At 45.8% G+C, this 23,885-nt stretch overlaps 1 protein-coding gene across 1 annotated transcript; it reads left to right on the top strand.

The window, feature by feature from the left end:
• Positions 1-1,088: 1,088 nt before the first annotated feature.
• Positions 1,089-23,885, top strand: LOC144142546 (ADP-dependent glucokinase). Its single transcript, XM_077674131.1, has 5 exons — positions 1,089-1,546; positions 10,115-10,402; positions 13,310-13,446; positions 16,240-16,510; positions 21,560-23,885. The coding sequence occupies exons 1-5, from the start codon at positions 1,212-1,214 to the stop codon at positions 21,951-21,953; spliced, it is 1,425 nt and encodes a 474-aa protein (XP_077530257.1). The 5' UTR covers positions 1,089-1,211; the 3' UTR covers positions 21,954-23,885.

The following is a 23,885-nucleotide window of genomic DNA, read 5'->3' as shown; positions in this document are numbered from 1 at the left end:
AAAAAAATAGCAGTGGCTTATCTCGGCCATGCCAGGATGTACGTAGCGTGAGCTAAGCTTCAGCTGGTTATTCTTAGGTTTCCCGGTTGTCTAGGATTAGCTTATTATCATGCTTACTGCTGCTAAAACGATTTCCAATCCAATCCAATCCAATCCAGTCCAGTCCAGTCCAGTCCAGTCACTGCTCCTCGCGCATGCACAGCACGGCTCTCCAGGAGCCACGCGAAACGGCTATCAAGCGGCTCCGGCGCAGCGTCAGACTTGGCTACTGCGCAACGGAGGCGCACAGCTGGGCACGCGCCGGCGCGAGGGCGTCTGCCGCGGCTATGACGTCACTCCTCTGGAATACACAGACCGGCCAATGTGCAGGCCCAATTCTCTACACACCCGTATTCCAATTGAATTGGATTTTCAATCCAATGCAATACAATCCAATTTAATCCAATCCAATCCAATCCAATGCTCCTCGCACTTGCGCAGCACGACCCATCAAGGTCCACGCGAAACTGCTCAACCTCGGCCACTACAGCTTACGCTACAAAAAATGCCCTAAATTGCAGCTGATGTTGGCATTAAAAGGTTTTCAAAATGTAACGGCGATTTTCATCGAACGTCAGGTAGGTATACATTGCGTATCTTGTTGGCCACGTTTCAATTATGAGCACCCCTTACCATCTACGTTTTACTGCTGAGACTTTTGTTATGCTAGCTGTGGCCTTCCGTGCGTTTTTGTTTTGTTTTGTTCTTTTCTTAACCTTGGCGTGCGCTGTACAATCGTCAAAGTGCTGCGACAGAACCTCAGCAAAACAGCGTTTTTTAAACCGCGCGCCAACTTATAGGAAATGGAGCAACTGCCCACCTAGCGGCTTTAGACGCAAACTGCCACAGTCAAACGTGAGGTAAAAAACAAACGCCGGCGCGCCCCGAGAAGGCAAATATCAACCTAGGCTCTGTAAGAAAGAATTAGGAATGAATAAATTATTTACACTAGCAAAATAAAAAATGAACACTGTATTTTTGTTACTTTAAGTGGCGCATCGGTTTGTGTGCTTTGTAGGCATGGAGGCATCTTCCCGTCTTCCTTCCATTATTGTAGGCATCACGTAATCAGACATGGCCGCAGGAGGCTGGTGCTAGCTTCGCCTCCGTCCAAAAACTCGCCTTTTTTCCTCCTAAAAATTCGCACCCGACACTCGCTGTCACGCCGCATCATGGCATCGAAGTGGACCGTTTCCGTAAGCACCCTGTTATCCGCTCTAGTCATTTTCTACGCCATATACTACAAGAAACAAACAGACGACGTTTTGCGCGAGAGACTCCAGTTAATCCTCGACGGCCTACTCGAAGCGGAGCGTCAAGTGTCCGTAGCCCCCAAGACACGCATAGCCATCGGTTTCGGCTCTTGTCAAGACCTGATAGTTCAGAGCTCCGAACTGTTCGCCCACATCGAGCCGCCGAGTGATCCGAAACACATCGATGTCATCGACACCGAACGTGATCTCCAGAGCGTCTTCGCGTATTACTTCCGGCATGGAGCGGCGGCCGAGTAAGTTGTCTTGGAGAGCTTGCACTGCCGTTCAAACTATAAGAGCGTCGTTTTCATTTTTCCAGTAACTGAAAGCTGGCGTGGCACATTTCGTGCAACTCGTACTGTTTTTTTGCAAGCATCACAAGATGTACGGTGATTCTTCGTTCATTTCCCGTAAAATTGCGCGTCGCAGTTAGCGAGGTCGTCTGCTTTTTTTTTTCGTTTATTCGTTTTTCTTAACCCGCAGGTTATCACTCGTTACTTTTATTTGTTCGTTCACCATCATGGCCCAAAGGCCGTTGAAGAGGGGATTAGTGCAGCCCATTTTTTTAGCAATGGACAGGTTATTTTACATGAATTTTCCGCAGAAAAAAAGCGACGTTATCGATTGTACATTACGTTTTTGTCGCTTCTAGTTCCGTTACAAATCAGGCCTGACGGCCGCATTATCGCGAGTTAAAATGGAGGTGTGTCAATCGTCCGTCCAGCGAACGAGCCGTTATCAGCATTTGGGGTTAACCACTATCGGCTGCTGCGTCGGTCTGACGCACAAGCCGCGCGTTATCGGCGGTTGGCACATTTCCTCCGCGGGGACTGGGGGCTTGTCATATCACTGTAGTGGCTGTAGAGGTTATCAACCTGTTTACTGATCAAAAATTGCACCTGTATGCACGCGGGGGCTTTGTAGTCCAGTGCACTCGTTCGCAATCAAACCCGGCCTCTTTGTTTCTGTGATAAAAAGGTGTGACGTCTACAGTACGGTTGCTCCGTTTAGTGAATGTCTCCTCTAGCTTGAAATAGGCTGTTGCCACGTGCATATACCCGCATGTGTTTATTTTTCGTAAGTTCGTTGCATTGCATTATGGGACGTCAACATGGTGTCAGTGACATGTGCGCTTGCGCTCTAGCTGTCATGGCCAAACCATTGCTTTGTCGATGAAACGAGTAACAAAAACAAAAAATAAAAAGTCTGGATTGATTTATGCTATTGTAGCTGTTGTGACGTGTATGTAGACTCTGAAAAGGCAGCGGGTGACCCGTGACATATATACCGCAGTGCTAAAATGTATGAGCCGGAGAGGGAGACAGCAGGATTGGGGCAAATGCTCAGCGAGTTTGTTTTGTTGGAAGCACGCGAAATGTCAAAAGATACGACATTTTAAACGGAAAGGAAGCTGACTAACTGTATTGGCAGTTACGCGCACGCAGAGGAATATCGAAGTAACACCTGTGCCACACGTACATGAAAAATGGCCACTAAGTGATTTGTGCCTTAAGCTTTAATGCCATTAATTCGCTGCTACACGCGAAAATCTAATGCCATTCATTCTAATGTCATTTTTGGTTTAATGAGTTCTGCACAACTCATTTGCCCTCACGAACGCCTTAAATCTGCCTACTCTCTAACGCGATGAGCCCCAACGAAACTCAGCACTAGAGTGTTGACGTGGAAACGTAGCTGAACTTGGAAATAAGACGATTTTTTGTGCACTGTTGGCGGTGAAGTTCTGAAGAAGATGAAGTTTACTAAAACAGCGACAAGAGGCGTTACATTGTGTTACTCGTTTTGAATTTTTCAGGTTTCGGCTACCGCTGGCAGGCGACGACAGCTGCCAAAGCCACTTTTAGAAACGGCTCACAACATTTTTTTTTAGAGAGCACTATTTCTCATAACGTTTTCTTTCGCAAAAACATTTTCAACCCCTGTAAATGTTTTTCTCTACGGTCAAAACTTCTAAAATATGAGTGCATTTCTCTTTTTGGTCATTAGCACCATCATGCCTAACACATTTAATGCCTTTGCGTTTTCATGTGTAGCACAGCCTTCCCGAATGATGTCATTCAGTATCTTAAGGCCTTAAACACTTAATGTCATTTTTCGTGTACGTGTGGCACGGGTATAAGTCAGCCGTTGAAGCACCGCTCGACACACTGGCAAACTAAAACATGGCTAGGATGTATATCAACACAAAGTACCCTTTTGGGTATCAACAAATCATTAAATGTCTTCCTTGTTTATTGGGCAAATCTGAGGGTATACAGACACATCACTTAATGATAGACAGGATTAGAAATACCGTCGCCGAAGGAAAACTAACCCAGTTTAGAAATTGTGAAATCTCCAAAGGTTTTTTGGCGTCCAGGTGACTCTGCATTTTAAACAATCAATATTAGCCGATACAACCAAGAAATGCCAACCAAAACTCTCGCCCCGACGTTAGAAGCAGCGGAACTACCAGTCTGTGAAAGCCAGCTTCCTAAATTGCAAGGTGCGAGGGGGTTGGCGTGCGGGTTTCCAACCTTAGTGATGTGAAAAACCCTTTACTTGCAACGAAACCATGCCTATGGGAGGTGAAATTGGGCATTCTGAGGATTCAGTTATATGAAGACGTCCAGATGGAAAGCGAAAATTAGCTGCGCTGTTCATTGTAGGCTGCTTAGTATCACCCTTGTTGGAGTGACACTTAAAATGCTCCAACAAGATTTTTCCTGATAGCATAAAACTATAAAATTTCATAAACTATAAACTGTACAACTGTAAAACTCCAGAAAACTGTAATCTCGTGGCTCCTGCACCTCGTGGCTTTGAAAGCAGTACCACATCTTTTGCGCGATTGCCACCCTAGTCCAAAATAAGGTTTTATGACATATCTTAAAAACTAATGTAGAAGTTGTTGTAACCGTTATATCTTTCAAAGTAGCTTCTTCCTTCAGTGTAGCTTCCTTCCTGCCCACATACAATTAAAGTGAAGGTGAAAGGTTTTAAAATTAAAACAAATATTGTAATGTTTCAAATGTCCGTCGAACAGTTTGGGTGAAATAAGGTTTTTCGTGGCACCTGTAGCAGAAGTGACGCGATGTGCAAGTGCTCTACACCATATACACATCTGGAATGTTGGAAAGGTGCACGGCGAAAGACCGAGAATGTAGTAAATGGGGACTTCCGGCACCGACCTGTGTTCCGCTTTTCCTGCTTGTTTCCTCAAGAGACTCACCACACAGGAATGCTATCCAAATCTTTTGTTTCGGTGCGGTTTTATTTCCGCGAATTTATTTCCTTTGAAGGGCCTTGCAAGGCCCTTCAAAGGACCTTTTGAAGGACCCTTTCGGCCCTGGTGGTGTCAATTGACACCATCACATCAATGGAGAACAAAACCAAAACTGGTAGTTTTTTGGGGAATTGTTCTTTATTGATGCCTATTGCGATAGATACCACTTTTGTTTCATTTTAGTGGAGCTGCATGCTACAAGGAAGAAGCCCCGGTAAAGACAAAATTAAGACATTGTGGCTGCAAAAAAATGGCGGGCTGAGTTTTATTCACAAGCTTGTAAATCTATAAATGCGTGCATCACAATGTTAATTTTTTATTTGTAGGTTCATGTAGTCATAAAGTTTAGGAAAATAGGCCAAAGTGATGTCTCTGCTCGACATAAAATTTTTGATTGCCAGGTGTCCTAATTTTATCAATAAATCTGTTAATACTTGCACTTCCAGCGGTATTTTTTCTGTGGGGGCTTAAGGGACCTGAAAATTTAAGAAAACCCACAGGAAAAAGCTTTGTTTTGGTTGAAATAAAAAAATCAAGCTTCAAATCAGGCCAACTTCCAGTTAAACAACAGAAAGTTTACATGAAGCAAAGTTCCGATCTCAATTGCACACTTCTTCGATCAGATGGCTAATGATTGTAATTCCTACCTGATTTCACCAAAACAGGGCATTTTAAGCGAATTTTAAGTCCTTGCACATGTTTCTAGCGACACCTACCTATGTATCTCCTGCTGGCACAGGAAAATTACGCTGCGTCCCCAACATTTATACTATAACAAAGCTCTACTGGAATGTGGAAGTATGGATCGTGTAATGCACTAGAAAAGATACTAGCATCTCTAATGTTGTAGATGTTGGAACGTTGGCATGCTCCAACAACCGAATAAAAGCAATGCATACTGGGCCATCATTACTGAATGGACAATCAGGAGTGAACGATTACCCATTGTGGTGGCTCACTGGCTAAGGCGTTCTGCTGCTGAGCACGAGGACGCGGGTTCGATTCCCAGCCACGGCGGCCGCTTTTCTGATGGAGGCGAAAAAACGCCCATGTGTACAAGATTTCAGTGCACGTTAAAGATCCCCGGGTGGTCAAAATTAATCCGGAGCCTTCCACTACGGCGCGCCTCATTGCCTGCGTTGCATCGGCATGTTAAACCCTACAGTCAATCAATCAATCAATCAGGATTGAACGATTGTGAGAAGGGACGGAGCTGGGAGAAGATGAACTGTTGTAGGAGCTAATGAACTCATCAAATCTGGATGAAGTATTCATTCTTTGGTTTATGTATCAATTCAACACTAAGGCTCTAATTCAGTGATGTCAACAGCTTAGGTACACGATATGTTCGTGAGTGTGACCAGGTCACACAAACATCGATGGTCGCTTAGGCTAGAGTTACGAATGAGAAATGGGGCGGTATTCCAAGTGGTACGCTCTGCACCATGCAACCCGCCAACTGAAGGTACTGATTTCGTTGCAGTCCTCTCATCTGAAACGGATCCAGGCTCCAAGATACTCCGAACTCAAGTCACTTGAAAAATGGGTTGCAGCGAACTGCATGCATCGCTAGTAATGTGCAGTGCTTCCAGTAGATAGCGCCATCGGGGAGTGTCTCCTCTGGGGGTATAATGAAGAGCACGAACAATCGGATGTGTGACGTGGGGTGTGTCTCTCCTTATCTCCTTAAGTGGAGGGCATGTGTTTCGAAAGAGAAACGGCACGTAGACTCGGCTGTGACAAATTTCAACCTGATATTCAGAGTCGGCGTGTGAAGACAGTGCAAACCAGTTTCGGACTCGATTTTGAGAGGTTAAGTGTTTCAGCCTTTCTTTTGAGGCTTTTAGACTTCAGCCTTGTGCAACGATTGCCAAAGCCACATCTTGGGCTTGGAGAGGTTAATCGGGCAACTGACCGGCACACGAGTTTGCAGTAATTACCAGTGTCCACGATTTAATTTTTTATTCAATCTTAAGCAGGTTATAGTTGTCGTGTGGCTTCAAAAAGAACACCTGTTGTGGGAATGATGTCTACCAGAGAAATTCAGCGCACGAAAAACACCTTTGAGTAGTCTAAGCAAATCTTTCATGTTGACTTTGCACACCGGATACATTTATTTGCGAGTGCGTCACATTCCTGTACTTGCACATAAACCTTTTGTGCGTACAATCTGTGGCAAACCATGTGAGAAGCTGGTTCATATGAAAGAATGCTTAAAGCAGGTATCCATACAAGTATGCTGGGAGCTTCTGTAAACACGTCTAAACCTCTAGCTAGTAGCACTGGTGATGGTATTTGAAAATAAAAGTGGTGAACCCAGAAAGAGTGGTAACCTGGTACAACTGTTTCAGAATAAGTTTTAAACTGTTGTTTTATTTCCTGCTGTGCTGTGCGACTGCTGGCTCTCATTGCTTGCTGTGAGGGCAGTTGGCACAGGCCTCTTGAGCATTCCTTATGACTTCGCGAAAGGAGTGCAGCCAACACAGCAGCATAGATAGCGACTAGGCAGTGCTGAGCATTGGCCGGCACATACAAGTTATCAAGGGTGGCGTGTCCAGATGTGTTAAAGGTTAGGGGCCACAATGTCGGGATGTTTTTCACGCTTCTGAAGCTTACAACACAGTAGAGCTTTTGCCAACTGCTGTTCAACGTTGTCAAACATCAAATTGGTGAATTTAAGGGGGGAGGGACACTGGTCTTAAAACAGCTTCTTTTAATTTTCTAGTAAACTTTGAGAAACGTGTCAGTCTTGCTGCTTTTTTCCCACTGATTTCAAATATGCAATTATTTTTCCAGCTGGTCAATTAGTTCCCTAGATAATTAGAGATACTTAGCCTTTTTTTGGAGGAACAATACACAAAACAGTGTTGGTGGCAATACTGTAATCTTTATATTTTCCAATACTATGAACCCTGATGAATGCAGTAATCGAAGCAGTTTTTTGATGCGCCACTTGGAACTAATTTTACAGCTCATTAAACTCTGATGGCACCAGTGGCAAGGAATCACTTTGAGTGCCCATTTCAAACACCGAAGTTTAATGAGCTGTGAAATTAGTTCCAAGTGGCGCATCAAAAAACTGCTTTGATTACTGCATTCATCAGGGTTCATAGTATTGGAAAATATAAAGATTACAGTTTTGCCACCAACACTGTTTTGTGTATTGTTCCTCCAAAAAAGGGCTAAGTATCTCTAATTATCTAGGGAACTAATTGACCAGCTGGAAAAATAAGGGCATACTCAAAATCAGTGGGGAAAAAGCTGCAAGACTGACAAGTTCCACAAAGTTTCCTCGAAAATTAAAAGAAGTTGTTTTAAGACCAGTGTCCTCCCTTCATCTGCTTAAAGGCAGTTACACTTGACGAGAACACAGCAGATGACAAGTTCATGAGCCCCCTTATGTTGTGAGCCAGGGACGCATCCTTTGACAATCTCATTGCCAGTGCCAAAAAAATATTCGGTTGCTACTGTGTCCTGCAAGCGCTGTCACGTTTCTGCAGCAATGCGATACGTACTTGTTTGCAACCTCGGTACAGAGTCAATGCACACGTAGAACAGCTCACTGGCTGCTAAGAGCATGTCAGGACATGTCAGGACATGTCAGGACATACAGCCACTTATTGTCACAGTGTATCAACTGTTAATCTAATATCAAAGGCCCTTCTCTACCAATGAGTGGGTTAACTTAATTGAATAATCGGTGGGTCAACTTGCTGAAGAGAAATGCAATGGGTGCCGCTGATTTTTTTGAATAACTGGTAATCATTTCTTCTCCTGGTTTGAGTTCCTGTTCCGGTTTATTTCTAATCCAACACCTTCGACTGGTTGGATCATTAATTGTTGCAAAAAAAAAAAAAAAAGGCTGCGTATCTTCTCCTTTCGTTGAAAATGTCGCCGAAAGACGATAGTGGACTGGCACCCCTGCCAAGTGAAGGCCTCCCTTCTCTTTGCCGCTCACCTCTCACGCTGTTCCTCTCCCGTCTCGTTCCTCCCAAGGTAACACGCTCGGGGTTTGCTCAAGTTAACTTAAATTTGCTGCTCCAAATCGGATGTCTCAATGGCAGGGCTGCCGTACAACGGAGACGCGCAAATTGAGACACACTACTACAATGTTTATAGAGCCACGTTGCCCTACTCCACAAGCATTCCAAACGAACGTGGATCCCATTTAGTGGAACCTTTCGTTGCTATTGCCGTTTGATTTCTTAAAATGCCGCCAGGAGGTAACACTGTCACAGCAGGCAATGGTTTTCTGGCGTTGATGTAGTATTTCATTTGCTATCGTAAAAACCGAGTATCCATGAATTTTTTAATAAAGGAACCCTGCAAATATCACTTGTGTATTGATTTTCTGCCTTATACTTGTCTAATGTCTTTTTCTTCTCCAACAATGTTGACAAGTATGAACACTGACACCGGACTGACTTTTATATTTGGCAGTGAGTATGTAAGACTGTTGCGCAGCTTTCGTTTCACTTTGGCCGGGTGGCTGAATTGAGTCACAGACAGACAGACAGACAGACCAAAATTTCTGCGTTTAAGTAGCCCAAGAAAGACTATCGTCTTTAAAAATTCACAATCCTGGATGCCTGGGGATAAGTTCAGGAATCCCGATCCATTTGGACAGCCTAGATTAGATTGGCTTTCTTGACTGTAGCAAAAGAGTGCACTGTACCAGATGCCAGGGGTAAGTTCAAGATGCTCGATCCACTTGGATTGGATCGGCTTGCTTGAGTGTAGAAATGCACAGTCCCACGTGCCTGGTGGCAAGTTTAGAAAGCTCAGTCCACTTGGACACCCTGGATTGTATCAACTTGTTTAACCATAGCCAAAGAGTGCACAGTGCTGGATGCCTGATAGTAAGTTCAAGATGCTCAATCCACTTGGATTGGATTGGTTTGCTTAACTGTAGCAAAAAAAAATTAAATGCTCAGTCCTGAATGCCTAGTGGCAAGTTTCTCCCCATTTGGACACCCTGGATTGGATTGGCTTACTTAGCTCTTACCTGTACTCTTACCGGTACTCGCCTACGGGGCAGAAACTTGGAGGCTCACTAAGAGGGTTCAACTTAAATTGAGGACGACTCAGTGAGCAATGGAACGGTAAATGATAGGTGTAACATTCCGGGACAAGAAGAGAGCGGTGTGGGCCAGGGAACAAACGCGTGTTAAGAAATGGGTGTGGGCAGGGCATGTAATGCGAAGTCAAGACAAGCATTGGTCATTAAGGGTAACAGAGTGGATCCCTAGAGAAGGCAAGCGTGGCAGGGGGCAGCAGAAAGTTAGATGGGCAGATGAGATGAAGAAGTTTGCGGGGATAAATGGGTCACAGTTAGTACAAGACCTGGATTATTGGAGATTAATGGGAGAGACCTTTGCCCTGCAGTGGGCGTATATAGGCTGGTGATGATGGCGATGATGACTTAACTCCTAACTGTAGCAAAAAAAAAGAATGAGTTGCACAGTCCCAGATGCCTGATGCTACGTTCGATTAATCTCAACCCACTCCTCCCTTTGCTCCTCCTCCACGTGTGCAGGCGGCTCGTGTCCAACGCCACGCTATTTGCGGAGCTGGTGCAGGCGGCCCGTAGTGCGGACAGTGCGGAGCTGCACATGGGGGGCAACGCGCCCCTCATGGCACGCCGGTTCGCCCTCGAGGGCTGCGAGGTGCTGCTCGGGGCGCACATGTCCGCCAAGCTGCGCTCCGAGCTGCCCCCGGGCATCACCGTGGCGGGTCCCGAGGTGGCCCACGACGAGGTGCACCTGCTCCTGGAGTACCCCGCCGGGGAGCGCTGGGGGCACCTGCACTCGCCCAGGGCCAACAGGCGAGTCGGCGCGTCGCTTCTTGTGGCTCCTGAAGAGGGAAGGGGATGTCTGCCTGCAGTTTTCGTTCCAGTGCTTAGAACTTCGAGAGTTGTATCCAAAGAGCTTAATTTGGGGCTGCTGTGGTGTTAGGTGAAGCCAGCTTGACACCTCAGCAGGGTGCCCACTACACCAGGTGTGCACCCGGTGTGCACCCGAGGGTGCGCTCCAGAGGGTGCGCACTACAAAGAGCTTAGTTTGGGGCTGCTGTGGTGTTGAGGGGAAGCCGGCTTGACACCTTGGGAGGGTGCACACTACACTGGGTGCACACCCGATGTGCACCCTCCAGAATGTGCACCCCAGGGTGCGCTCCGGAGGGTGCGCACTACAAAGAGCTTAGTTTGGGGCTGCTGTGGTGTTGAGGGGAAGCCGGCTTGACACCTCGGGAGGGTGCGCACTACACTGGGTGGGCACGCGATGTCCACCTGGTGTGCACCTGAGTGTGCGCTTCTGTCAGTGCGCACTGCACTTGTCTACAACACAGCTTTTCACACTTCTGGCTTTTTTCAGCCTTGGTTTGAGGTAATTCAGAGAGCACTAATCTGTTCCAGAGCTGCGGCCGACTACTTCAGTTCCTAAATTTGTTTTAAAAGAGTCGGCACTTTGATGTCAGAGTTTGTTTAGGCATCAGCGCTTGTTGTGTGTAACCAGTTGAAGTAGAAATTACTGTTATCGACAAGTGCCTTTTCCAGTGTCCTGGGGTGGCTGGTGCGTTGTCGTGAAGACTGAAAAACAGGGCCGAAGACAGTGTAGAAAAAAAGTTCCCTTCATTAGTTTCTTATGAGAAGGTTTTTAAATTTTTTAGTGCAATCAAACTAATAACGTATTTTCCAGTCCATAAGTCGCACTTTTGTGTAAGTCGCACACCCCTCGAAACGGGAGTTTTTCCGAAAAAAAATCTATATAAGCCGTACCGGTGTATAAGACGCACCGGTGTACAAAAAACACTTGTTAATCAAGTAAACTCATAGAGGATCAGTTCGCTAGAAAGTGCGGTGAAAGTACATGGTTGCGGTGGCTGCCGCCTCTAAACGCATCCCCCGGCAAGCAGTGCTAGACACGTGCATCTACCATCCAAAGTCTAGACAGAACTAACTTCTCAAAAATGGTTTATTGATACGCACAGATGGCATGTACCGTATTTTCGCACGTATAACCCGTGTGAGAAATTCGAAAATTTCAGTGGCAAAGTAGGGGTGCGGATAATACGTGGAGTTTTCCCTTTAGTGCAGCTTCACGGCTATGCACGCAGTGCTGTGAAGCTCCTACGCAGTAACACTGACTAAGCCTTCCATGGCAGCGATTGCGCAAAACATACAAAGACAAGGAAGAAAAAACAAGGACGAGCGCACTCTAACAACTGAATTTTATTAGTGAATTGTGACTTCTACCTTTCAGTCAGTGTATTCTACTTGCTAAATATACGCTTCTTCTGTCTACGTAATATGTGATGAGTTGCTTCAGCAGTAGGTTTAGTTCAGCCTTTACTGTATCAAATGTGCGGGCCATACGCGAGGATTTTTTTTTCTTTCCCGGTGGGCTGAAAGGGGGGGTGCAGATTATATGCAGGGGTGGGTTAAACATGCGAAAATACGGCACCTACAGACAGCATTTAAGCAAAACCATCGAAGCCTTTTTCCTCCGACTCACTAACAAACAATTCATTCATTTAGACCATAGGGCCGTGCCTCTTAACATGCACTGACATCACGCAGCACACAGGCACCTTTTCGAGCGCGGACCACGTACCAAATTTATTCCATACATACATCGCACCGGTGGATAAGACGGACCAACGAAAATTTCAGAAAAAAACGCGACTTATACACCGGAAAATACGGCACACTGACTGTGATTCTTCTTAATTTTAGCGCTTTAACCTGTGGGATTCAACCTTACAGCATTCACCGCATTTAAAATATTTTAGTCTGTTGTCTGGCGCATTATAGCCAAATATGGCTGCTGCACTAATAAGTCCATCTTACTACTATTACTACTACTTTTCTCGTTGATGTCAGTTCTGCATGGTTTTTCCACTTTTTCAACCAGCTTTTATGGTTTTCGATGACAATCTATTCTCAGCTTTTTTTTTGAGCCACCTTGTTCATGTTCAGAAATGTATTATGCAGCCGCACATGCGTATTGATCGCCTTTGCTAAGAGTCTGTGATCTGCCGCAAAAGCTTGAAATTGTAGTGTTGCAGCGTGTTTAAAAGAACAACAGGGACTGCTGTTTGTTAAAGGTTGAGTCGATGGTGGTAATATGTTCCAGAGTTCTTTGTTTAATTTTGACAGTGCACCGTTTTTCAAACATTTAATAAGGAAAGAACACGGAAATCATTATGCACAGCCCGAAAGGAAAGTGGTGGGTTTCGGGAAGGTGAATGAGTTGTGCGGAACTCCTTAAACCAAAAATGACATTAGAGGAAATGGCAATAGATTTTTGGGTGTAGCAGCGAACTAATGGCATTAGAACTTAGGCATTAAGCACTTGATGTCATTTTTCGTGTACATGTGGCACGGGTATTAGGGTTGCAAACGGAAGCTAGTGTGATACCACGCCTCTTACACACGGTGAGATCGACCTCAGGGCTGTGTGTCTTTCCTGCAGTCCACAGCCTCAATCCTCATTAATGAACTGCAGACGCACCAGTGGCAGCATTTGCCTGCCACACCACGTCTCCTCCAGACTGGCCTTAAAACTGCTCTCAGGGCCTATTAACACGGTTGCACCATTTTACACCAGTTGCGCCGCTCTTCACTGGCTTTTGCCAGGGTGTGGCCGCTTTAACCGAGAATCCGTTTGCAAAGATTGCATAAGTAGCTTCCAGTGCGAGTTGCTTCTTTTTTTTCTCTCTTTCTGTGTCACAGGTTCATAATCCACAATGACCACATCAATCCCAAGATGGCCTCCATCGAGAGCTTTGTGCCGGAACTGGAGAAGTTCAAACCCAAGCTACTGGTTGTGTCTGGCCTCCAGATGATGGACAACTTCCCATTTGACAAAGGTCAGCACCTGTGCTCTTCGACGCTCTTTTCTTGTCGTAGAGCTGTGCTTGCGCATTCCTGTGACAGTGCCGGTGGGCTGTCTTCAGTGTGCACAGTCTCGCGGCCTTGTAAGTGCAGAGAACTTTATGGTCTCGCCTTGTCGTCTTAGCTCGCTAACGGTCGATGCGACTGCCGGAATCAGGCAGTGCAGCGAGATAACGGACCCAAGTAGAGCCTTCTGTACCGGGGTCAAGGAGTTACGTTGAGACTTCGAAAAACCACATGGTTTAAATAGTCATAACCGTTCGAACCTCATGAGCCGGTGGCGCTTGTCATACATCTCCCCGTTGTTTAGCGCAAAGAAAACTTGAGGTACATTTCAGGCAAAATGTGTGTATATAACACGGAGCCCTCGCGTTTATTTAGTTAGGAACGCTAGTTGGGTTAGTTTTTACGATAGTACGGAAAAAAAGCGGCCACGCAAGAAAGAAATGGCGCGTTCGAAATGACGCAGAAAGGTTCCAGCCGCACAAGAAAAAAATTGCGCGTTTGAAATGACGCAGAAAGGCTCCAGCTGCACAAGAAAAAAATTACACATTCGAAATGTAGCAAAACAGCTCCAGCACACAAAATTAAAGCAAGCACCAAAAAAAAAACACTCCCGCTGGTGCAGTTTCAGGCAGGGGGCGCGCGAGCATTGCGAAGGCGGGAAATTTGAAATGCATTGGGTGGCAGCAGTGAGTGTATAACAGTGCTGAGCCCATTATGGTGAATCACTGCTCTGCACTTCCAACAGCTTTCAGATTGAGTGGCACTGCTTTAATTTTTTATTTATTTTTTTATGTGTTCACCGCTTAGGTTTTTTTTTTTTATTCCACTCAAAAGCAAATTAGATTTGCATGTGAGAACTACTTAAGTGGCTATTTGGGCATGCTGATTAGACATGGGACACACGGACAAAAGGAAGGCTTGACACACACATGAACGCTGAACACAGGTCCAGCGCTCGTGTGCGTGTCAAACCTTCCTTTTGTGTATGCCGCAACTGCGCAGTCTTTTTTTTTTTTGAACTGTGAAAACTGTCTGCACAATGTGACCACTGAAAGCTTAGTTGATTTGCAAAATCAGTGTGGAGGACCTTGTATGTTCTGCCTGGGTAGCCACAGCTGAGAGTGCAGTTTCACACAGTGTGACTGTAGCCCAATGGTTTGTTCCCATATATGGTCCGTGTACCTCAAGGGTTCTGCAAGAGCATTTCAGGAATCCCAGAGTCCTCCATGAAGCTTTTTTCTTTCGGGTTGAAACTTATGACAATGCAAAAAAAAAGGAGGGGCAGTGGGGGGCTTTGCCATATGGCACACATGCCTTTTTTTTTTCATAGAAACACTTAGGCAAGGTCTGCCAATCTCTTTCCACGTTCATGACGTGTAATGTCGCAAATTGTAGTGCATAACGGCGTATGTGACTGTAATCTTCATTCTCAAACAACTGCTTCTGTGGTGAGTGATGAGGTCGTATCCCCACCTCTGTAATTTACTGATGTAGAGCAACTTTGTTTTACTATTTAGCATGCATTCATTCAAAGAAAATTGTTAATTTGGCATTCATTCAAGGCAGTTGTTATGAAATCATTGGTCTCGTGTTAATTTTCGTACTGTTGCCAGCCCTGTAATCAGGAGGAAGTGTTGTTTTAAATTAAGGCCCACGGCGAGTTGAAAACCCATATTCATCTTTTGGTTGCTCTTACTGGTAATGTCCGGGAAACGTCTTGAGGGTATCCCTGGGGGAATCGCCTTATTGGCACTTGTTACATTATGTTGCATGCAGGGCAATTGGATCATTTATTCCAGTGGGAGCAGTTGCAAACTCAGTCTTCCTTTGGATGCTTTCACTTCCATCGTCCAGGAAACGTCCGATGAATGTTTCAGGAGGCATTACCTTATCAGCATGTGCTATCTGATGCTGCATGCAGTGCAGGCAGAGCAGTTATTGAACTGATAACAGTTGCAAACCCACAGTCTTTCGTTTCTTTTACCGCCATTGTCCAGAAAACGTCCGGAGAATGTCTGGGATGAGATTACCCTATTGGCACTCATTACCTGCATGCAGGCAGGATGGCACCCTGTGAATGCAGAGCAGTGAAAGCAGTTGCAAACCGTCAACCTCCTTTCAGTTTCTTTCACCGCCATCATCCAGGAAATGTCCGAAGAAAGTCCCGGGTGGGATTACCATATTGGCATGTGTTACCTGATGCAGGCTGCAAGTCGCTCTGTGTGTGCAGGGCAGTGGGAGCAGCTGCAAACGCACAATCTTCATTTGGTTTCTTTTACCGCTGTCATCTAAGAAATGTCCAGTGAATGCACCAGATGGTATTCCATACTGCCACTTGTTACGCGATGCTGCATGCAGGGAATCGGAAGCAGTTGTACCCACGATCTTCTTTGGGACATGTTTACAACCATCATTCAGGAAACGTCCTGGGTGAAATTAATTACCCAATCGGAACTTGGTACTTGTGTGCAGGGCAGCGCCAGCAGTTGTTTCAGCGGGAATAGTTGTAAACCCCTGATCTTCTTTTTGACATGTTTACAACCATCGTCCAGGAAACGTCCGGCAAATGTCCCGGGTGGGATTGATTACCCAATTGGAACTTCGTACTTGTGTGCAGGGCAGCGCCAGCAGTTGTTTCAGCGGGAACAGTTCCAAATCCCCGATCTTCTTTTGGACATGCTTACCGCCATCGTTCAGGGAATGTCCGACGAACGGCCCGGGTGAGATTGATTACTTCACCGGCACTTGTTACCTGCGTGCAGGGCAGCGGGAGCAACACGTGCGGGAGGTGGCGTCCCTGATGCGGCAGGTGGAGCCCTCGGTGGGGCTGCACTTTGAGATGGCCTCGTTCACCGATGCGAGCCTACTTCTGGAGCTGGCCGAGCATGTGCTGCCCTACGCAGACTCCCTGGGCATGAATGAGCAAGAGCTGCCCAACCTGCTCAGCATCCTGCGCTACGGCAACATCTCCTACGTCGCCGACTCCTACCCGCGGGTCGCCACCGTGCTGGACGACATGCGCGACCTCTACGCGTGAGTGGGCCGTCTTTCCCACAGACACTAGGGTCGCGGGGAAGTATCAGCACTGGCAAGATTTAAATTTGGTAATGCCAAGTGGCAGTGGGACGCTCCTGTGGAATCGAAGCATTCTTCAAGCTCGCATCAACTTCTTGAGAGAGAAGCTGGAAATTTAAGGGATGACAATGCTCTTAAAACAGAATTTTTTTAATTTTTAAGTAAACTCCGTGAAACTTGCCAGTCCTGGTGCTTTTTTCCCGCCTATTTCAAATATGCCATTATTTCTTTAGTGAGTCAATTAGTCCCCAAGATAATTAGAGATAATTAGTCATTTTTGGAGGAACAATAGACGAAACAGTGTCAGTCATAGCACTGTAACCTTTACATTTTCCAATACTGTGAACCCTGGTGAATGCAATAAGAGAATCGGTTTTTTGATGCACCACTTGGAACTAATTTTACAGCTCATTAAACTTTGGTGGCACCGGTTGCAAGGAACCATTTCGAATGCCCATTTCAAACACTGAAGTTTAATGAGCTGTAAAATTAGTTCGAAGCGGTGCTTCAAAAAAATGATTCTCTTATTGCAAATTGTGAAGATTACAGTGCTATGACTAACACTGTATTGTCCATTGCTCCTCCAAAAATGACTAACTCTAATTATCTTGGGAACTAATTGACTCACTAAATAAATAATGGCATATTTGAAATTAGTGGGAAAAAAGCACTAAGTCTGGCAAGCTTCACAGAGTTTACTTAAAAATTAAGAGATGCTGTTTTAAGAGCAGTGTCCCCCCTTAATGATTGTGCATTTACACCTACCAGTCAAGGTTGCAAAATGCACCGTTCGAATTTGTATTTGTAAATGCCCGCGTAAAAGCTACGCCGATCAAATTTAAATTTGGTAGTGCTGCATGGAAGCTAGGGGTTCGAATAGCACAATTGAAGCATCCTTCAAACTTTCGAGGACTTGAGAGCAAAAATGCAAACTTAGCGATAATAGTCCGTTTATACCGTGCATTCAAAGTTCGTAAACACACCATTTGAATTTATATTGATCCCGGGAACTTCTGATGCCCGTGCAAGAACTGCAATTTGTCTCTCTTCCTATATCTTATGATCTTCAAAGGATGGGGCACCTCGAGCAATATTGGGTGTGGTAATTGGTGACACCGCAAACATCAAACCCGTGTAGTTTGATTGTCATCTACCCCAGTAAGAAGCTGCACGGTGGAGGGCTTGAAGCCTCATACGGTAGCTGTCGGTGCCTCTGTTGAGTACAGGCTGATGGGCTCCTTGTATCTCTTGCAGGTGGAGGTTAAATTCAATGGCGTTTTAAAAACGACCTGTTTTGCTCAGTGTCTTGCGGCTTTCTTTTTTTATAACACGATGGTGTTTTAGGCTCATTTTTCGTTTTTCCTGTGGCTGCTAGCCATCCGCTATCAGCCATGCCCATCAGGCGTCCGCGGAAAGGGAAAAATGGCTGTGGCTACGATCAGGAACTTATGCATGCAGCAGCAACTACATTTCGTCACTATTCATCAGGATGGAACTGTTGGCAAAATAAAGTTGCATGTACAGGAAAGGAGGTGATTTCAGTGCCAACCGTAGCTGTATGAATTTGTAACTCACTCCGCTATATAAACCAAAAAGTGATTACCGTATTTACACGATTGTAAGTCGACTCGAATGTAGGTCGACCCCCCCGAAATTGCATCTCTCTAAAAAAATAAAAATAAAAAGCGAGTGCAGAAAGCGGCCCGTTTGAACGTTGCCGAGGGAGTTCTTCGGGCCCAGGGCACTCATGACAGACGGGACGATTCAGCACAACACGGAAGTGACACAAGCACGCGGCAACGCGGCTGCCTAGAAAATCGTATCACAAAGAGAAGCTCTTCCCTCAACTACCACTACCCCCCATACGGTGGCTCTTCCATCGATGATCGATGCTGCCACAAGAACCGTACGCTTGTGGCGCGCGCAGGAGGTGTTAAAAAAGAAAAGCGTTTGTATAAGCACGCGGAATAACCATGTGCTGTGGGTTGAGTGGGAAACTTTATTCCCAATCATGAGAACACATTCGCTGCGAGATGACAACCATCGAAGCTACCGGCAGCGGCCATTACCGCGCGATATCAAAACAAACAACATGGCGGCTGACAGAAGCGGCCGCTTGCGATTTCCTTCGATTCGTAAGTACGTCACTCGCATTCAAGAAGCGTTTTGTTCATGTCTAGTAAACAAAATGAGCATTACCGAATCCCTTGAATCAATGCACGGCACTCACAGTCGTATCACATTCAGTACACTTCTGAAAGCGCTGGTAGAAGGTTAGCCACTCTAGGTACGGTGGACAAAGGGCACAGATCAGGAACGCCAACTTTCAAAGTCGGTATCACCTTTATTGACGCCAGAATGTATGCAATGATAAATGCTACACTTCGGCCGTAACCATAGAAACGAGGGTGTTACGCTTTCCCCAGCTCGTAGCACCCCTGATTTCTCATTTCTCTTGCCGTTACAAGCAGCACAAAGTTCGATTTCGATTCTAAGTCGACCCCCCAACATTGGATTGTCAAACTTGAGAAAAAAGGGTCAACCTACAATCGTATAAATACGGTAATTATTTGCTGCAGTAGCAAGTCTGAACCTGTATATGCAGTGCAGCCAGACACGTATCTGCACTGAAGGCTTTGCAAGTGCCTTGAACGCATTCCACACTATCTGTGCAAGTAAACATCGCGTTTATGATTAGCGCGCACTGTTCACAGTGAATGTGCTTTGTGTTTGGCAAGTGCTGACAACATTGTGGAGGTTATCATTTGTCGTCTCCAAAGTGCATGGTTGACCTTCAGTTGGCGCACTCTTTCATACATGGTACTGGAGCTTCTGAAGCGCTCTTGAGTTCTTCTGAAGACAAATAAGTGTGCCCAGTGCGACTTTCGTAGGTCCACGGGACATGCATATGTGCACAGCTCAACACCTGCGTTGCTTCATGGTATAGCTAGTAGTCTACTCTGATAATTCGAAATCACCTAACCGGAATTTTTGGTGGATTAGAAGTGTGGTGCTTGTTCAAGAAATTTTACATGCAATCCAATGGAAGGAGTTGCTTGATTATTTGAAGTGAAAAGGTATTTGGAAATTATTGGAAGTTATAAAATGCATCGCGGTGACTGTCGTTTCTTGATAAAGTTCAAAATATTTAAGCACAAAAACGACACAGTGTTTTGTAGTTATTTCTGTGCCATCGCAACTAATGCAGCGCACAGTGGTAAAGTGGCGGGCCAGTTGGGAGTCGTGCCAGCGGATTCATCTCTCTTTTGAGGTCCTCGACCTTCCTTGTGGTGTACAGCGTCGTGCAAGCAGTTTGTTTGGTGGTGCTTCAGGCATCGACTTTAGCGATAAGTTTTCAACTATCATGGCGACCTACCGTATTTACTCAAATCTAACGCGCCCTCGATTGTAACGCACACCCGTTTTTGGCAGTCCGAAGAAAAAACACTATGTCCTCATCTTGGGGAACAGCGCGAACTAACAGGGACACAATAAGAAAGAAGTGGACAGGACTAGCGCTGACTTTCAACTCGATTTATTAGAAAAGACGTAACTACTTATACATACACAGAATCCTCCTCCCCCACCACGCCACGTGCCCGCACCAGCCAATGACATACTATCAACAACCAAAGCACTCCACTGTTGACAACGCACCTTTCTTAACACTGGAACACCTTATTGCGACGACCTTTCCAAATAGCCAAATTCTTTTTCGGGCAGGACAACTGATGTTTCACTGATCCATTCACTCCCCCACTTCCTGATGTAGTATAATTCCATCAACTCTCTAGTACGCCTGTCTGTATGCTTAAACAGGATATCAGTGTCGCGGAAAAGCAGATAGCAACGGTGCTCACACGTGCGGCAATGTTCGGACAGACATGCGTAATCATCTTTTTTAAGCTTGTTGCGATGCTCCAATAATCTAACGTTTATTAAGCAGCGACCTGTCTGACCAACATACACTTTTCCGCAAGATAAAGGAATCTTGTAAACAACAGCCACAGAGCACGGTACAAAGGGTGATACATGATTTACTACACACGCACTTTTCCTTACTTAGTGCACGAGAAATTATCAGATGGATTCTTTCGTAATTTTGAAGGTTTGACGATTTATTGGATGCACTTTCAGCGAAATTTGGACGCACTTTTAGCAAACGTCTTGACACACTTTTGACGTAGTTTTAATGTGAGCAACTTTCTTTCGAAGGTATGGTAATTTTTTTTTTTTCATGTTAGGAGACAGTCAGGCTTTTCTAGAAAAAACTTCATGATCAGAACAAGCACTTTTGATAAAGGACATTACCGTTGTCGCAGCATGTCAGTCACAGTGGCACCACTTCACTCATCCTCATCATCATCACCAGCCTATCTATGCACACTGCAGGGCTAAGGCCTCTCCCATTAATCTCCAATTTCCGGGTCCTCTGCTAACTGCAGCCAATTTATCTCCGCAAACTTCTTGATCTCATCTGCCCATCTAACTTTCTGCCGCCCCCTGCAACGCTTGCCTTCTCTAGGGATCCACTCTGTTGCCTTTAATGACCAACGGTTATCTTGCCTTCGCATTGCATGCCCTGCCCACGTCCATTTCTTCTCCTTAATTTCTACCAATATGTCCTTAACACGCGTTTGTTCCCCAACCCACTACGCTCTCTTCTTGTCCCTTAACGTTGCACCTATCATCTTCCGTTCTATTGCTCGCTGAGTCGTTCTCAATTTAAGTTGAACCCTCTTAGTGAGCCTCCAACTTTCCACCCCATAGGTGAGTACCGGTAAGACGCAGCTTTGATACACTTTCTTCTTCAGGGACAATTGTAGGCTGCCATTCATTATCTGAGAATGCCTGCCGTATGCACTCCACCCCATTTTTATCCTTCAAATTACCTCTACCTCATGGTTGGGATCGGGGGTCACAACCTGGGGGCTAAGTAGACATATTCGCTTACCACTTCTACTCCCTCGCCACCTCACTCATCCCTATACAATCGCCCCTCGACAGGCTGCTGCAAAAGCCCCGGAAGGAGGACGGCCGGCCGCTCAGCCGGCTCCACATCCACACCCTGGCCTTCCAGGCCATCCTGGTGTCCCGAGACTCCCCCTGGCGGCACTCGCTGGCGGCGGCGGCCAAGGCCGCCCTGACGGCCCATCGCTACACGTGCGGCTCGCACGAGGTGGACACGGCGCACGCACGGGTCATCATGGACGACTCCTTCACCACGACGCGCGGCAGCGGGGCACGGCGCATTCCCTTCGACAACAGCCGGCCCGTCGCCTGCTGGCAGGAAGAGCACTTCGAGCTGTGTGTGGCACCCGTGCTGGTGTGCACGCGCGTGCGACACACGGGCGGCGGCGGCGACAATGTCTCCGCCGCGGGACTCGTGCTCCAAGTCTAGCCACTCTCTCCGCGCCAAGGGAGAGGGGGAAAGCACGCGTGACCAATTTTTAAAATTTTTTTTGACCAAAATCGGCGGTTCGTGGGCCGGCATTAGCATTTGCCCGCCGGTATGATAGTGTTTGCCTGATTTGGTGTGACGAGCGGTGTCTGCATGTTTCGAGCGATTTTAGCATGTTTGGAAGGGCATCTTTTTTACTCGGACTGTAGTTTGGGCCGGCTCTTTTAAAGTTGGTAGTCGGACCTGAAAATTTTCACCTTTTTCGAGCGGAGATGCGGAACTCTTGAGGACATGTTTCTGTTTGTCTGTTAAAGTGGAAATTTTTTAGTCCCTCAGATTGTCTGGAAATGGAAGCAGCGTTTTCATTTGGGGTTGTAAATATCGTTTGGGAAACGAGCTTTTAGTGCTCGCGAAAGCACACAGGTACCATTGACCAATGCGGAGGCATCACGTTGGTGTTGTTCATTTCAAGAAAGGCTGTTCCTTGCCTATAGTTATGGTTAACATGACCACGTAATGTTCCAGACGCTTGCTTTTTGAAAAGTTGACGCTGCACGATCATGCGATCAGGTCAATAAAATATTGTGTGTTTATTTTAAGTGGTTGCCAAGTTAGGATGCGCTCCTGATAGTTTCTATGCAGAACTTATTTAAGTATTGTCTGACACGCACACAATAGACGCGCACTCTGTAGATATGCTTATTTTGTGAAGCTTGGTACATTTTTTGTTGAGACAATCCTCTTGGTTACTTTCTCTGACTGCTTATTTAGAAATGAGTTGAAATTCAGTGCCATTGTGCACATGTGTTTGACCCAGGGTGTAACTGTTGGACTCTGGATCTAATTTGTTGCTGTGCTTTTTATCAGCTGTGGCAAAGTTCAGGCGTAGCAGTAACAGATCTCATGAGATGTCAGTGACTCATAAACCGTAAGCCGTGGCTTAATGCCTAGCTTATGGGGGTATTGACACCAGTCTTTGAGGGGAATATTGTTATATTCTTTACTCCCTGTACACACCAAATACCCTGGCTGAAGTATCCCAGCCAAAAAAAGACAAATGGAGGTCCATTTTGACCTGCCAAAAACACAATTGGTTCCAATAGGACCAATTGTGTTTTCGGCAGGATCAAATGGGCCACCAATTGTTTTTTGGGGGGCTGGGATAAAAGGCCTATGAAGTGCAGAGCATATATTATCTTATTTACAACGCCGACACAAGGGTTTAAGATGCAGCACATAGCAATTGAACAGCCGCATCAATTGAAACCAATTAGAAATGCAAATGATTCCAATCAGACCAATTGTGCTTTCGCCAGTATCAATTGGGCCACCAACTTTTTTTTTTTTTCCGGCTTGGATAAAGGGCCTACGAAGTACAGAGCACATATTATCTTATTTATCACGCCGACTCAAGGGTTTAGGATGCAGCTCATAGCAAATCAACGGCCGCATGATGTGACGTTTCGTAATTGAAAACAAAGTGACGTAGCCCAGTTTATCTAACATATGGCACGGGTTAGTGACGGCACTTCGCTCGCATAGCTCGGCGAGCAACAGCATGGCACTGGCACTGATGTAGGTAGCCAGGGCTACAATTGTCACCACTCACCAGAATAGCACTCTTGGTGAAAAATACACTTGTGGGAAAGGAGGGTGTAAAATAGGCGAAAATCGTGATAGAAGCTGTCATCTGTATTGCTAGTGAAAGTGGTCACCAAATAACCAATGCGATGGTGGATTTATAGCCCGGCTATACTAGGGTCCGAATGTCATTTATGCTAAGTGACATTTGACTCAAATGGGGTGCTTTGAATTCCATTACGAATCCGTTGTGCTGCACTACAATGTCGATGGCATTTGAAAAGTTTAACAATCGCTCGCCGTGTTGCATGGCGCTGCTGCTGTCGAGTTCTTTTTTTACACAGTAGTGCA

This window comes from Haemaphysalis longicornis, unplaced genomic scaffold (assembly GCF_048455015.1).
Source record: "Haemaphysalis longicornis isolate Haplotype H1 unplaced genomic scaffold, Haemaphysalis longicornis Haplotype H1 scaffold_6, whole genome shotgun sequence".
Taxonomy (NCBI): domain Eukaryota; kingdom Metazoa; phylum Arthropoda; class Arachnida; order Ixodida; family Ixodidae; genus Haemaphysalis; species Haemaphysalis longicornis.
This window is presented reverse-complemented; position numbering and strand designations above follow the sequence as displayed.

What these genes read in the sequence shown, in the direction of transcription:
- LOC144142546 (XM_077674131.1), top strand. Translation starts at nt 1,212, where the DNA reads ATGGCATCGAAGTGGACCGTTTCCGTAAGCACCCTGTTATCCGCTCTA. An exon ending in CACTCGCCCAGGGCCAACAG is followed by an intron (nt 10,403 to 13,309) that starts GCGAGTCGGCGC and finishes TCTGTGTCACAG; the next exon opens with GTTCATAATCCACAATGACC. An exon ending in CAACTTCCCATTTGACAAAG is followed by an intron (nt 13,447 to 16,239) that starts GTCAGCACCTGT and finishes ACCTGCGTGCAG; the next exon opens with GGCAGCGGGAGCAACACGTG.